This window comes from Phlebotomus argentipes, unplaced genomic scaffold (assembly GCF_947086385.1).
Source record: "Phlebotomus argentipes unplaced genomic scaffold, Phlebotomus argentipes genome assembly contig_5, whole genome shotgun sequence".
Taxonomy (NCBI): Eukaryota; Metazoa; Arthropoda; class Insecta; order Diptera; family Psychodidae; genus Phlebotomus; species Phlebotomus argentipes.
The window spans coordinates 3,672,469-3,685,434 of record NW_026776165.1 but is presented as its reverse complement, the minus strand read 5'-3'; the positions used below and the strand labels follow the sequence as shown (position 1 = coordinate 3,685,434).

At 48.2% G+C, this 12,966-nt stretch overlaps 4 protein-coding genes across 6 annotated transcripts; 3 read left to right on the top strand and 1 right to left on the bottom strand.

The window, feature by feature from the left end:
• The first annotated feature begins 162 nt into the window (after positions 1-162).
• On the top strand, positions 163-1,016 carry LOC132255569 (zinc finger protein 786-like). The gene is made up of 2 exons (XM_059751658.1): positions 163-455; positions 542-1,016. Exons 1-2 carry the CDS (start codon positions 331-333, stop codon positions 1,014-1,016), a joined length of 600 nt encoding a protein of 199 aa, XP_059607641.1. The 5' UTR covers positions 163-330.
• Positions 856-5,537, bottom strand: LOC132255567 (histone-lysine N-methyltransferase E(z)). Of its 2 annotated transcripts, XM_059751656.1 has the most exons (6): positions 5,339-5,537; positions 4,575-5,267; positions 4,343-4,503; positions 3,898-3,912; positions 2,040-2,873; positions 856-1,586 (listed from the first exon to the last, which is right to left on the bottom strand). In XM_059751656.1, exons 1-6 carry the CDS (start codon positions 5,458-5,460, stop codon positions 1,177-1,179), a joined length of 2,235 nt encoding a protein of 744 aa, XP_059607639.1. In that variant the 5' UTR covers positions 5,461-5,537; the 3' UTR covers positions 856-1,176. The 2 variants fall into 2 exon arrangements, with proteins under 2 accessions (XP_059607639.1, XP_059607640.1); XM_059751657.1 differs by lacking the exon at positions 3,898-3,912 and having other exon boundaries at positions 865-1,586.
• A 42-nt stretch (positions 5,538-5,579) lies between these two features.
• On the top strand, positions 5,580-8,528 carry LOC132265764 (neuronal membrane glycoprotein M6-a). 2 transcript variants are annotated; one of them, XM_059766538.1, is made up of 3 exons: positions 5,580-5,692; positions 5,806-5,866; positions 6,976-8,528. In XM_059766538.1, exons 2-3 carry the CDS (start codon positions 5,863-5,865, stop codon positions 7,722-7,724), a joined length of 753 nt encoding a protein of 250 aa, XP_059622521.1. In that variant the 5' UTR covers positions 5,580-5,692; positions 5,806-5,862; the 3' UTR covers positions 7,725-8,528. The 2 variants fall into 2 exon arrangements, with proteins under 2 accessions (XP_059622521.1, XP_059622520.1); XM_059766537.1 differs by lacking the exons at positions 5,580-5,692; positions 5,806-5,866 and adding an exon at positions 6,074-6,406.
• Positions 8,529-8,771: 243 nt separating this feature from the next.
• On the top strand, positions 8,772-12,209 carry LOC132265609 (protein HID1). The gene is made up of 4 exons (XM_059766342.1): positions 8,772-9,102; positions 9,195-11,165; positions 11,384-11,766; positions 11,833-12,209. The coding sequence occupies exons 1-4, from the start codon at positions 8,866-8,868 to the stop codon at positions 11,894-11,896; spliced, it is 2,655 nt and encodes an 884-aa protein (XP_059622325.1). The 5' UTR covers positions 8,772-8,865; the 3' UTR covers positions 11,897-12,209.
• The last annotated feature ends 757 nt before the right edge of the window (positions 12,210-12,966 follow it).

The following is a 12,966-nucleotide window of genomic DNA, read 5'->3' as shown; positions in this document are numbered from 1 at the left end:
AAGAAACCCACAAATTTTGAAGTGTTCGTCGGAATCTCTTCAGCCCTTGTGCGCTGGAATTGGCTGAAATCGCATTGGAAACACACACACACACTCTCGCAATGCAAGCCAATGTGTGTGATTCCACACAAGCGCATGCGTGAGGGATGCTTGATTCCCCGAACTTCCAGGCTTCCCAGTCAGTCGCATGGAGCGGCGAATGATTGTGTTTTCGCGTTCTGTGTTGTCTCAGTGTTTACACAGGCGATTTTAGCCACTTCCGCAGCACTTTCTCAGCAGAATTTGCATCATTTGTCTCCCAGATAGATCGCCTTGCCGCCAGGAATCACCATGAGCTGCACAGGAATGCTTTCCACAGGAGAAACCGTGACAGACGACGCCATGCAAATAAATAAACCCGCGGAACTTTGTTTGCTGAGCACAAGAAGGCGGAACAAAAGCGCCAAGAGAGTGAAGTGAGTTGAATGTTTTGTGTGCTTGTTTTTCCTCCCAGAATTTTATGGAAATTCGGTGATAAGAAATTATCTGTGTGCGTCTCTAGGCCAAAGCCATCAGGCGGGAAGTCGGTCGGAACGGTGCCTTGTGCGTGCTGCCGGAAGCGCGTGGTGCCGCAGAAGTTGGAGTCGCACATGAAGATGCACGCGAAGGCGCCCTTCATCTGCTCCTTTTGCTTCTGCGCCTTCCGGCGCTCCAATCTGCTGGCCACGCACAAGCTGCAGTGCTGGAAGTGGTTCTCTAAGCGCAACACCTCCTCCTCCTCCGCCCATCAGCTGTCCGTTCTGCCCGACTGGCTGGACGCCGAGCAGGCGAGCGCGGGACGCTTTCCCTGTCCCGCCTGCTCCGCCGTGTTCCACTGCCTCGGCGATCTGCTGGACCACGTGGTGGCGCACGACAGCGCCGCCGAGACGCTCACGTGCGGCCCCTGCTCGGCCATCTTCTTCGGCATGCCGGACCTGAAGAAGCACATGTTCAAGCACGTGCTGGCAGATCAACAGAAAGCCAAAGAAGAGGTGTAAGAAAAAGGAAGCGTGTGTGAAAATTTACTCGTATCAAAAAAACACCGTCCGTCTCCGGATTCTCATCATCTACACAAATCCCACCCCAGAAGAAGAGAAGAAACTGTGTTCACGGCGACTCGGGGGAGCGCTAGGACGCCGCCCCCTTTCTGCCCAACAATCAGAGGAACTCCATCTCGCGCTCAATGCCCACGAACTTCAGCTGCTCCGTCGGACCGTATCTGTAGTCGAAGAACAACTCCTCGCCAGGCTGAATCGCCCTCTTGGCAAAGATCCCAATTCTGTGATCGCCATTCACCATCATCACCTTGGCATAGCAATTGGGATTGATGGAGTGATTGGCGAAGCGGATCTTGTTGCCCTTGCGCGTCGCGTCCACCACGAAGTCATTGTTGAGATTGAACAGGAAGCTGCACATGTACTTATCATACACCTTCCCACGCCGATCCGCCTCGTCCTGCGATATAATCTCACCGCAGTATTCCGAGATGAACTCATTCTTCTGCGCGCTGTCCTTGAGGAAGATTCCCCATCCGGCCACATCCGAGGGCGCCATCAGCAGGTGTTTGTCTGCGCGAGAAACCAAATCATATCATCAACACACATTGTTAATCCCAAAGCAATCAGAAAAGCTGCCAAATGTCTTGGAAATTGTAACCAAAAAGACTGCAAAAAGGATGTTAGAATCTCTCAATGTCAATTGAAACTCTTTTGCCAATTTGTGTTTTTATCAATGTTGTAGAAATTCGTGAAATGTGAAAGAAGACAAATAAATTTCAATATCAAAATAAAAATAATTCTTGTTATCAATCAAATTTTGATGCGCGCAATTGTTTAAGCCGTGAATTTTATCTAAGAAAATCTTCACAAATTGCAGTCAAACGAGATAAAGCCATAAGACGCTCCCAAAAGGCGTTCACGTTCAAGACGTAGTGATTTTGAATACTTAAACTATAGGATTAGGTAACAAATCATCGACTTGAGCAGTGATAAAGCGACAATAATTGTGGAAATTCAACTCACGCAATCCTCGCTGCACCGAGACGTTCTTGCACGTGATCTTGTTGAGCTTGAACTGATCGGCGCCACACATCTGGCAGAGATCTGGGTCACACTCACGCACGGCCAGATAGCATGGGCACTGCTTCGTGTTGCACTGCGCCTTGCAGCGACATCCCGGGAAGCGATTCTGGCAGTCGCTGCTGCAATTGCAGAACTTCTCGCAGAAGTTCTGCGCGCCGATGCACGAGCAGTTGCTGTCACACGGCCCACTGTGGTCGCAGGGCGTGAAGTTGTACACGTGATTGGACGATGAGTCCTTCTTCAGCTGAATCTTCCGGCAGTGCACGGACCACAGGCGGTGCTTCTTCTTCTTCTTGCGCGGCGGCGTGTAATCCTGCCGCAGATCCTCAGCCGGAATGTCCGCCGCCTCGCGCTGGCCGAACTCATACAGCTGCTGGCACGTCTTGGTGAGCATGATCTGCGCCATGGCGCAGTAATTGGTCACGAAGGCCTTCTGCAGCGCCCGGAACATCGACTGATCGGAGCCCGTCCAGTCGGCCTGAATACTGGCGCCCATCAGTGTGGTGATCTCGGCCGAGGAGGCGACCGTGAGCGCCGGCGCCTCCTTGGCACTCAGGAAGTCCTTCGAGCAGCGACTGTTGCTGTCATTGCTGTCCTCCGAGCTGGCGTCATTGCTGGAGTCATTCTGTGACTTCTCCTTATTGTCCGCCGCAATCTTCTCCTTCATCCCATCCAGCAGCATATAACACGCCGCACTGCAAGGCTCCGCGAAGGACTTGAGCTCAGGATAGCGTCGCTTGTGCAGATTCGGTCCTGGTTGACACGCTTGAAGGCCTGCAAAGGGAAACACACGCCACGCGCCATTAAAAACCCACGCTTTGCTGCGCCAATTCAGTGCTCTAAGATCAGCAGTTAAGCCTACAACTTTCCCCCGGAATACCAATAAAAAAAGAGAGAGTAAATCACCCGAAGATTGCTCAAGTGAGGAAAGGACGAACCATTTCAGCAGGAATATTCAAGAATAACCCAGGAATGGATTGTTAACTTGGGACAGAAGAAATTGAATGAATTACTAATTGAGCACAGTGAAATTTGTGAAGCCAAAATTAGACTATTTTCATTGATCTCTAAAGTAGAATACATAGAATATATAGAATATATTTGTTAATTTGATTTATGATGAATAACTGATTATTGGGAGGCGTTTAAACTCCCCAAAGTAGATAAATTGGTTAAATTGTAGTACAAAAAAAGCCTAAAAAATAAAATATATGAAAATTTTTTTGCTGCGAACTGGATTCAAACTTATGAACGCGAGTGTTCGAATGAAAAGGACGCGAAAAAGCAATATTAGCAGCTTTTCAAACGAGTATTGTGGAAAATAATGTGGAAAATGACATTTTAGGAGAAGTTTGAAGCCCTAAAATTGACATTAAACCGCTAAAAGGAATGTTAGGGTCAAAAACTTTCTCTCACTCTAAGAAAAAAACATGCTTAGCATCAGATGGAGTTTTTAGTGATATTTCATGAAGAGGAATTAATATTTACTGTTATAAAGACAGGGAAAAATGCTGATATGAAGCGATGAAGTGAAGGAAAATTACTCAAAAAGGGAAAGAGAAGTGAAAAAGATGTGTGAAAAAAAACGGAATCGCGTGAGAATTGAACCCGCGACGTCACGTTTCGAAATCCAACGCTCTGATTTCGAAAACACAAGTTCAAATTAGGAATGGAGGGAATAATTCTAATTAATTCGAAGAATATTCAAGAATGAATGGAATGAATTTGGGGAATTTAACAGGGAAATCGAAGGAACTTGAGCAATCCTCGATGAAATCACCCAAAATCATCAACTCACCGTTTTGCTGATGTCCTGCAGAAGATAGCATTCACAGATAAAGAGAACATGATAGTAATTTTGATACAATTTCGTCTCTCAAGGCATTCCTCGAGGTGTTTTGAAAGGACACAACTGGCCTTCAGCACACCTGAGGATCAGTTACACAGAAAAAAAAAACAACAACAACATGGAAAGTGGTCTAAATATTCACACACAAAGGCACAAAAAAAAAAGACTAAATGCAAAAAAACACACACACAAAAATACTACGGCAAATTTTGTTCTGGCTAAAAATAGATAAATTTTGATCAAAAATCTCCAATTAGTGGCAAAAAAAAACATCAAACAACAAAGCCTACAATATCAAGAGTTGTGGCGATTCGCCACAACTGTCTACAACACACAGATTAGAAGCCTAAAACGAGTGATAAGAGGCGGAAAAGACACTGATTTTGGCACTTACGGTGAAGAAAGCAGTCGTATTTGAAGCAGCGACGGCAGAAGAGCGTCTGGAAGGAGTGCAGAGTTTGCTCTCTGGACACACTCTCAGCCTTGATCCCGTCAATGTTGGGTGTGCATTCCGGGGGACGATCAGGATCCGTTCGCTCAGTCAATTCAATGTACCTGGAAAGAGAAGAAAATGCCTCAGAACTTCTCCAGAATTCCACTCTCATAAGCTTCATTGGCTTCATTACTTCTCTTTCAACTCCTGGGCAGTGCCTTTGTCGGGAAACTGTTGGCTGATGGCTTGGAAAATGACTGGAGGCGGAAAAGGCGTCACAGACTCCATCGGTTCCTTCTTTATCGTCACCAGTGAGAATTCCTTCAGCATTGACCCGTTCGAAGGATCCTCCAGATCAACTTCTCGCTTCACTTTCACATCCACATCTTTCTCAATCTTCAGCTTCTCCTCCACACCCTTGTTTCGCAGCTCTCTCATCTCTGGCTTCCTCTCCACATCCTTCTCCTCGTCCTTCTCCACATACTGCGTCAGCGCATTGACCAACTCCACGAAGATGGGATCATCGATGAAGCTGCCCTCCTTGTCGCCGTGCACCTTGCCGTCGTAGTTCTTGATCAGCTCCTCAATGAACGTCCCATCCTGATCCAGCACCTCGTCGCCCATGTAGGGAATGTTGTGCAGCACCGTCTCGTCCTCCACCATGAAGTTCTGCTGCGTGGGCACCCACGTGTACATCGTGGGAATGGGCGTGACGGCGTTTATCGTCCGGATGGGCACGGATTGCACATCGCCGTCGAGACTCACGCATTCCGCCTTCTTCATGCACTTCAAGTGCGCCGGATCCAGCTCCTTCGGCTCCCACACGGCATTCGCCGCTGCCGCCCAGCGAGAGTTCTCCTGCGCCAGCGTCTTGATCATGTCCGTCCTGAAAGCACACACACACAGATTGCATGAGAAAAGAAGCCCGCTTTCCGGAAACACTCGCCGCGCGCTCACCGATTGCGACACCACGCATTCTTCACCTCATCCGCCCTCTTGTGGCGCTTCTGCTGGCGGATCTTCGCATATTCCGTCTTCACGCGCTTCTTCCAGTCCACTGTCACCTTGCTCTTGGACATGCTTCCGCGGGAAGTGCCTTGGAAAATTGCAGCGAGAGTCCAAAACACACGCGAGCGAAGCGGTAAAGCGTCTGACTTTTTGCGGGTGAATCGGAAAAACACCCAAAAAGTCAAAAAGTGACATCTGGCGAATGTGGCCCAAATATTGTTTTGGGATATTTTTCTGCGTGTCTGCGCGATTGTTTATCTCACGAAAATACTCAATTAGACTGACTTTCCCCACAAAATTAAGGTATATTCCACACTCTTATGACTCAATGCATGCAATTTTGATTGAAACTCCCTGCGAAATGCTGTCATTTCACACATTATAGCGGAGAAATTTTCCCCTTCTCTCTTGCACAGGTGTTTTCCCGCTGTTGTGCCGATTTTCGACGATTTTCCCGCCAGAATTGAGCAAAAATGGGTGAGTGGACGCACAATTACCATTCTAGCGATAAGCAGCAGCACCTGAAATTGATAAATCAGCCTTATCTCGCGAGAATTCACGACAAGGTGGGGCCTATTGGCCACCCATGCCATTGTCGTCTCTCTCGCACGTGCGCGTTGCCATGGACGCGCGAGCGAGACGGACAGAACTGTTTGGGGCGCACTCATCGTAATTTCTGCACTTCTTCTTGACTCGTAATGAGTGATTCATGGTTTAATTCTAACAAGTGTCATTGCTGCATCTCTCTGGCATCTCCGTGACCTGGACTATTCTGTGCTGTTGCCTAATCCTTGCCTCGTGACTCGTGTGCAGTTTGAAGATTTGAAATGAGTGGCAATAGAATTCGCGATCCGCGCGAGGAAATTCTCTTGGAGACCAATTTCGATGAAGATGGGGCGCTCACGCGGGCGTACAACAATAACAATCCCGCCGCCACGCGAAGGCAGAACTCCATGCGATCCGAGTATTCAGTGGATCGCTACTCCACGGCTTCACTCCACGGGAATCGCAGAAAAGGTAGCTTTACTCTTCACGGACAAAGTAGGCTGAGCGCCTTCTGTCACGAAGAGATTGTCAAGCTCACCAGCGTGACTTGAGATTCCTTTGTTGGCCGATTGTTCTGTGCGTTTCGCATTCACACAATTGCATTCCGTTCAGTGTTGCTGGGAATTGTGCCATGAAGAGTTGCTGATGTGACCCAATTGTCGCCACTCTTCTAGATCAATAGTGGAAGTGGTTAAATATCCGCCAAGATCAGTTCAGGGGAACTGAGATTTCTGGGATGACCAAGAAAGGCTGATTTTTTTTTATCTCGGCGAGATTTCTATTCTCAGCTTGTTTTTCATGATTTCCTAACATGAAATCATTATTATAAACTTTTACATATGTTAAGGAGATAACACATGTCTTATAATGATAATAATCGCAGCACATTTTAGGTCCAATTTTAGACAAGTTTAGAGTTCTGCAAGAAATTTCAAATTCTGATCAAACGATCCAAACTGCGTTGGATCGAATTGATTGCCCGTCGGATTGAGGGGAAATCACTGGTATGTTGCAGGCTAATGAGCGCTTCCCTTCGACAGGTGACTGCTGCAAATCGTGCATGACCCGCATTCCCTATGCCACGCTCATCGCCACCGTGATGTGCCTGATCGGCGTGATCGTGTTCTGTGGCACAATGTACAGAGGCACGAGTCTCACGGTGATAATGCTGGATCAGGTGTTCCACATTCGTCTGCTGTGGATTGAGGCGGTGCAGCTGATCTTCGTGATCATTGGCGCCTCAATGGGCGCTCTGGGCTTCATGATCCTCTTCGTGGGCTTTCTGGCGACCGGAGCGACGCGCTACAAGGTGTACAGAGCGTGGCGTTCACGTGTCGGCGGCCGAATCTCCTGTGCCGTCTTCATGGGCATCACGTATGTGCTGAACATCGTGTGGATCCTGATTCTGTGCTTCCTGGCCATTGTCACGTTTGTGTTCACTATTTTCTGGAACATGTGCTCAACACCCGACGTGCAATCGCACAAGTCTTGCATTGACTTCACGCAGTTCTACTTCATGTTTCCGGACGGCACGCCGCAGGAGCGCATGAAGGTGTGCAAGGAGTTTGAGGTGAAGGCTTTCTGCAAGGACGCCGTGGAGACGGCTGAAATAATGTTTATTCTGGCCTCTGTCTCGTGTCTCCTCATCATTCTCAGCCTCGTGCACTATTTGATGTGCCTGGCGGCCAATTATGCCCACATTCGGGACCATGAGAAGTTCCAGGAGCTGCAGGAGATTCAAAATCTCAACGATATGGAGTACAGTGCCGCCAGCAAGGAGAGATTCTAGAATTCGGCCCGTGGGAATTATCCTGAGTACAATGTTTGAAGACTCTTTGAATTTATCGGTCCACAGAAAACAATAAACAGCAGCTTCCCGATCTCTCATTGCAGCAATAGCGACAGAAAGTACCTAATTTATTTGCAAGCATAGCATTAATTCCTCTACATATCCGTCCAGCGAGAGGTTTCATTTTACTTTGAAAGGATTTCAATTTTTCTTTAGTTTTATGTACTCAGCATAATTCCACGGAAATTGTCGGTGTTTTTTAAGAGAGAGGATTTTACGTATTTCATAGGCTACACATCAAGACATAGAATTTAGCACATTCCATTAAGTATTTCATGGATTTCATGCATTTTATCGTAGATATTTGTAATAGAAATGTGAAAATGCCGCGGTATTGCTGAGAAAGCCAACAAGATGTAATGATTGTAGAATTTGGCCCCGGAAGACACAAAATATAGCAATTTATCATAAGATGAAGCACAAATTTACAGATGTAATGTTTAGATGTAAGTGAAAAATACTGCCCAATTTATCCATTTACAAAAGGAAATACAAATATATATATTTTCCATCCTTTTGAGAGACATTACGACGAAATTGAAGACTTATCCAAAATAATATATTGAATGTAATCAAAAGTGGATTAAAAAACACGTATTTATAAGCCTAGAGAGCGATAAGAAATTGATTGTATTAGATTGAAAATCTAGCATTGTTGCAATGTATGTAGACAATGAGAAGGTGTAATAATGGAGAAACCCCATAAATATCGACCTAATGTGAATTTATTCAATAAATTTGTACCCGAAAATTGAATGTTTTTTTCTCGATTGATTACAATATTGCTGGCATTGCAAGGAAATCTCAGCGAGTTATCGAAATGTGTCTGAAATGCGGTTTCTGTCTCGGCTAATCGAAAAGACGGTTGGATTCATTTATTTTTATTCAGAAGCAAGCACGAAACATCGAAATACACTTGGAAGATGCCCGGAAAATCCGTGGAAAATGTAGAGATTTGTTCACAAAACTTTTTTTTAATTCCTGCTGAAGTGGTTCGTCCATTCATCACTTGAGCAACCCTTGGTTTTCCCTGATATTGCGGGTATTTCCAAATGTACTATGTACCCTCATATATTGATTGATGTGCGAGCGGCGAGAATACAGCGAAGTCCACGCGCCTTGGCTCAGTTTTTGTGCTGTCATTTCTGACAACGCACTAGTTTTTTCCACAGAGGAACAAAAGGACAGTGTTTTTCCTCCTTTCTCCTCCTGGACATCCTGCAAAGTGGGCAACAGAGCTCCTGTGCGCGCCATGGGGAACACAGACACCAAGTTGAACTTCCGGAAGGCCATAGTGCAGATAACCACGAAGAATCAGGTGAGAAATGCGTGGCGGAGCAGGAGAGAAAGTCCCACGCAGAAATCAATGCCTATGATAAGAGGCGCTGATCGATTTCTGGTGTTTTGCAGCAAATTGACGCCAGCGATGACGCGTTCTGGGATCAGTTCTGGACGGAGCACAGCACGAATGTGCAGGATGTGTTCGCGCTGGTGCCGCCCAACGAGATCCGGGCGCTGCGCCAGGAGAATCCCGCCAATCTGGCCACGCTGCTGTACAAGGCCACGGAGCGCCTGGTGCGCGCCGTGGACAACAGCTGCCGCACGCAGACGGAGCAGCAGATCGTGCTGAACTGCGTGCGCCTGATGCAGCGCATCCTGCCGTACGTGTTCGAGGACAGCGAGTGGCGGAACTTCTTCTGGTCGCAGCTGCCCTCGGGCAGCGAGTCCGACGACTCCGCCACGCCGCTGGCGCACAGCCTCCTCAACGCCATCTGCGACCTGCTCTTCTGCCCGGACTTCACCGTTGTGGCCACGCGCCGCTCCGGGCCGGACAAGGCGGAGGAGTTGACCAACATCGACAGCTGCGAGTACATCTGGGAGGCCGGCGTGGGATTCGCGCAGTCGCCGCCGAAGCACTCGCACCTGGAGATGCGGCGCACGGAGCTGCTCAAGCTGCTGCTCACGTGCTTCAGCGAGACCATGTACCGTGCGCCCAGCACCAGCGAGGAGCCCAACAAGTGGATAGCGCACTTCACCAGCGCCGACAATCGCCACGCGCTGCCCCTGTTCACGTCCCTCCTCAACACCGTGTGCGCCTACGATCCCGTGGGCCTGGGCGTGCCCTACAACCACCTCCTCTTCGCGGACACCATGGAGCCGCTGGTGGAGGTGTGCCTGCAGATCCTCATCGTCACGCTGGACCACGACATGACGCTCAACAGTCCCACGACGGCGGCCTTCGACGAGACGACGCTGGGCGACAATCTCTTCATCAACTACTTGAGTCGCGTGCACCGCGACGAGGACTTTCACTTCATCCTGCGCGGCATCACGCGCCTGCTGAACAATCCGCTGGTGCAGAGCTACCTGCCCAACTCCACGAAGCGCCTCCACTGCCACCAGGAGTTGCTGGTGTTCTTCTGGAAGATCTGCGACTATAACAAGAAGTTCCTGTACTTCGTGCTCAAGAGCAGCGACGTGCTGGACGTGCTGGTGCCTATTCTCTATCACCTCAACGACTCCAGGGCGGATCAGTCGCGCGTCGGCCTCATGCACATCGGCGTCTTCATTCTCCTGCTGCTGTCCGGCGAGAGGAACTTCGGCGTGCGCCTCAACAAGCCCTACACGGCCACCGTACCGATGGACATCCCAGTGTTCACGGGCACGCACGCGGATCTGCTCGTGACGGTGTTCCACAAGATCATCGCCACTGGCCACCAGAGGCTGCAGCCGCTCTTCGACTGCCTCCTCACGATCCTCGTCAATGTGTCGCCGTATCTCAAGACGCTCTCAATGGTGGCCAGCATCAAGATGCTGCATCTCCTGGAGGCCTTCAGCACACCGTGGTTCGTCTACTCCGCCCCGGCCAACCACCATCTGGTCTTCTTCCTGCTGGAGATCTTCAACAACATCATTCAGTACCAGTTTGACGGCAACTCCAACCTCGTGTACACGATCATCAGGAAGCGCCATGTGTTCCACGCCCTGGCCAATCTGCCCTCGGACGTGGGTGGGATTTCGCGGTGTCTGAGCAGCCGCAAGGGCGCGCGGCGACTGGCGCCGCCAGTGGCCGCCAAGGCGCCGCAAGCGGAGGACGCTGAGGATGAGGATGAGTCGGAGGAGGACAACAAAGGCGACACGATAGTCGAGGAGGAGTCAATGGAGGGCTCAAAGCCCGCGCTGCCCGCCGAGCCGGGCACCCTGAAGGCGTCCCTCCTGGACACGCCGGCCATCGGACAGATGACTGAGCGCGAATCCGCTCACATGACTTCGTCGCAGTCGCAGGAATCGCCGACACTGTGCGACCTGAACACCACGCTGGCCACGCTCTCGTGCGAAGAAGCCAAGGATGAACTGCCCGCGAAGAGTCCAAGCGCTTCGGTAAGTTTCCTCCGAACACAAATTAATCAATCTCTACTTAACTCTGATCTTGATTTACCGCTCGTTGCAACTTTACGTTCATAACATTTATAATAGGCTAATTAAATAAACTCCCAAGTTTGCCTTGCAACGCCTTCTCGTTCGTATTTCATTCGTATTTTGAAAACGTAAAGTTGCAACGAGTGGTTAAACCTTGTGGACGTTCTCTTGTCTTTCAGCCGGCGATCAGTCCCAAAGGCGCCGCCAGTGGAGAGCTGAAGCGCGCCGTGGCGCAGCGCGGAAGCATCCGCGTGACGTCGACGAGTACAGCGGCGGCGGCGGCTGCCGTGTGGACGCCGACGCCGGAATGGGTGTCGTCGTGGCGCGCGAAGCTGCCGCTGCAGACGATCATGCGTCTGCTGCAGGTGCTGGTGCCGCAAGTGGAAAAGATCTGCATCGACAAGGGCCTCACGGACGAGTCGGAGATCCTGAAGTTCCTGCAGCACGGAACGCTGGTGGGACTGCTGCCTGTGCCGCATCCCATTCTCATCAGGAAGTATCAGGCCAACAGTGGCACCACGGCCTGGTTCCGGACGTACATGTGGGGCGTGATCTATCTCAGGTGAGTCTGTGATCAGCTCTCCCGCCGGAGCCACTCATGAGTCCTTTTTCTCCCTCGTTCTTGCAGAAATATCGAGCCTGCCATTTGGTATGACACGGACGTGAAGCTGTTTGAGATCCAGAGAGTGTAAATGGAAGCCCAAAGTCAATATCTTCAGAGCTTGCAATGGCAATTTATCTTAATGCTGACCTATTTATTCTCTAGTTTTCTTTTCCCCCCTTCAAGAGTCCCTTTTTTGTGTGATAATTCAAATGCTTTTGATGTGCAAATATGTGTGAGAAATTTTAATTTCTCCCTTCATTTCTTCACTTCTGTTCTTTTCTCTAACATTCCACTGACTTTTTTTTTCTACAGATCAAAGAGAAGGAGAATTGTGATGTTAAATTGCAGATCCTGAAATGAATATCCAAATATCCAAATTGCTAAATATATATATTCAATACAATCAATATTCAATTTGTTTTCCATTCTTTCAATAGTTGTTTTGCAAAGTTTCTCAGAAAACTTGAGGAATTCATTACTCATTGCTCAAATAAGATTGTTTTCGTGCTTCTGCTTGGAGATAATTCACTCCCACAATAATCTCTGATTTATTGCAATGGAATATTGTGTTATCTTCAGAACTATTTCACCCACTTTAGATAAGAAATTCCACTCTTTCGTTTGTTCTGAATGCCAGATGAAGTCACAGAAAGTCACAAAAGAATTGTTAATTTTCTCCAAGGGGGAGATAGTATAGTCAGAAGTGGTGTACAGATCAGTAGAAGTACTGAAGAAGTGGAAGCGCTGAGAAACACATAATATTCCTTCCTGAATACTTTTTTTTTACTGACAACTCATCTAGATTCTTTGAATTTCTTTCGATTTTCACGCAGAAACAAACGTAATACTCTTTTTTAGGTTATGTAATGAATCAAGAAGAGATTTAGTGAATAATTTGCATTCTAACTCATCAATTCTTATGCTGAAATTCGAGAAATCGCTATTCATTGGTAGAATTAAGCATTTTGATGCCAAAAAACACTGTAAATTGTGCTTAAGTCGAACATAACCTCAAAAATAGTCATTTGAAAAATTCTCTGGACAATTTTGACTCTGAATCAGTAGTTTTAAGTTGATTTGCAAATCATAAAAGGATGATTTTGTGATGTGAAAAGCTGTCAAAATGAGTCTTTCAAGATTTCTTAATGATATTTTTAG

Excerpts from the sequence above, each read along its gene's own strand:
- LOC132255567 (XM_059751656.1), bottom strand. The coding sequence starts at position 5,460 with ATGTCCAAGAGCAAGGTGACAGTGGACTGGAAGAAGCGCGTGAAGACG. Across the intron at positions 5,268-5,338 it reads AATGCGTGGTGTCGCAATCG|GACGGACATGATCAAGACGC; the intron begins GTGAGCGCGCGG and ends GTGTGCTTTCAG. Across the intron at positions 4,504-4,574 it reads GCCCAGGAGTTGAAAGAGAA|GTACATTGAATTGACTGAGC; the intron begins GTAATGAAGCCA and ends TTCTCTTTCCAG.
- LOC132255569 (XM_059751658.1), top strand. The coding sequence starts at position 331 with ATGAGCTGCACAGGAATGCTTTCCACAGGAGAAACCGTGACAGACGAC. Across the intron at positions 456-541 it reads AAAAGCGCCAAGAGAGTGAA|GCCAAAGCCATCAGGCGGGA; the intron begins GTGAGTTGAATG and ends GTGCGTCTCTAG.
- LOC132265764 (XM_059766537.1), top strand. The coding sequence starts at position 6,217 with ATGAGTGGCAATAGAATTCGCGATCCGCGCGAGGAAATTCTCTTGGAG. Across the intron at positions 6,407-6,975 it reads CCACGGGAATCGCAGAAAAG|GTGACTGCTGCAAATCGTGC; the intron begins GTAGCTTTACTC and ends TCCCTTCGACAG.
- LOC132265609 (XM_059766342.1), top strand. The coding sequence starts at position 8,866 with ATGTGCGAGCGGCGAGAATACAGCGAAGTCCACGCGCCTTGGCTCAGT. Across the intron at positions 9,103-9,194 it reads AGATAACCACGAAGAATCAG|CAAATTGACGCCAGCGATGA; the intron begins GTGAGAAATGCG and ends GGTGTTTTGCAG. Across the intron at positions 11,166-11,383 it reads CGAAGAGTCCAAGCGCTTCG|CCGGCGATCAGTCCCAAAGG; the intron begins GTAAGTTTCCTC and ends CTTGTCTTTCAG.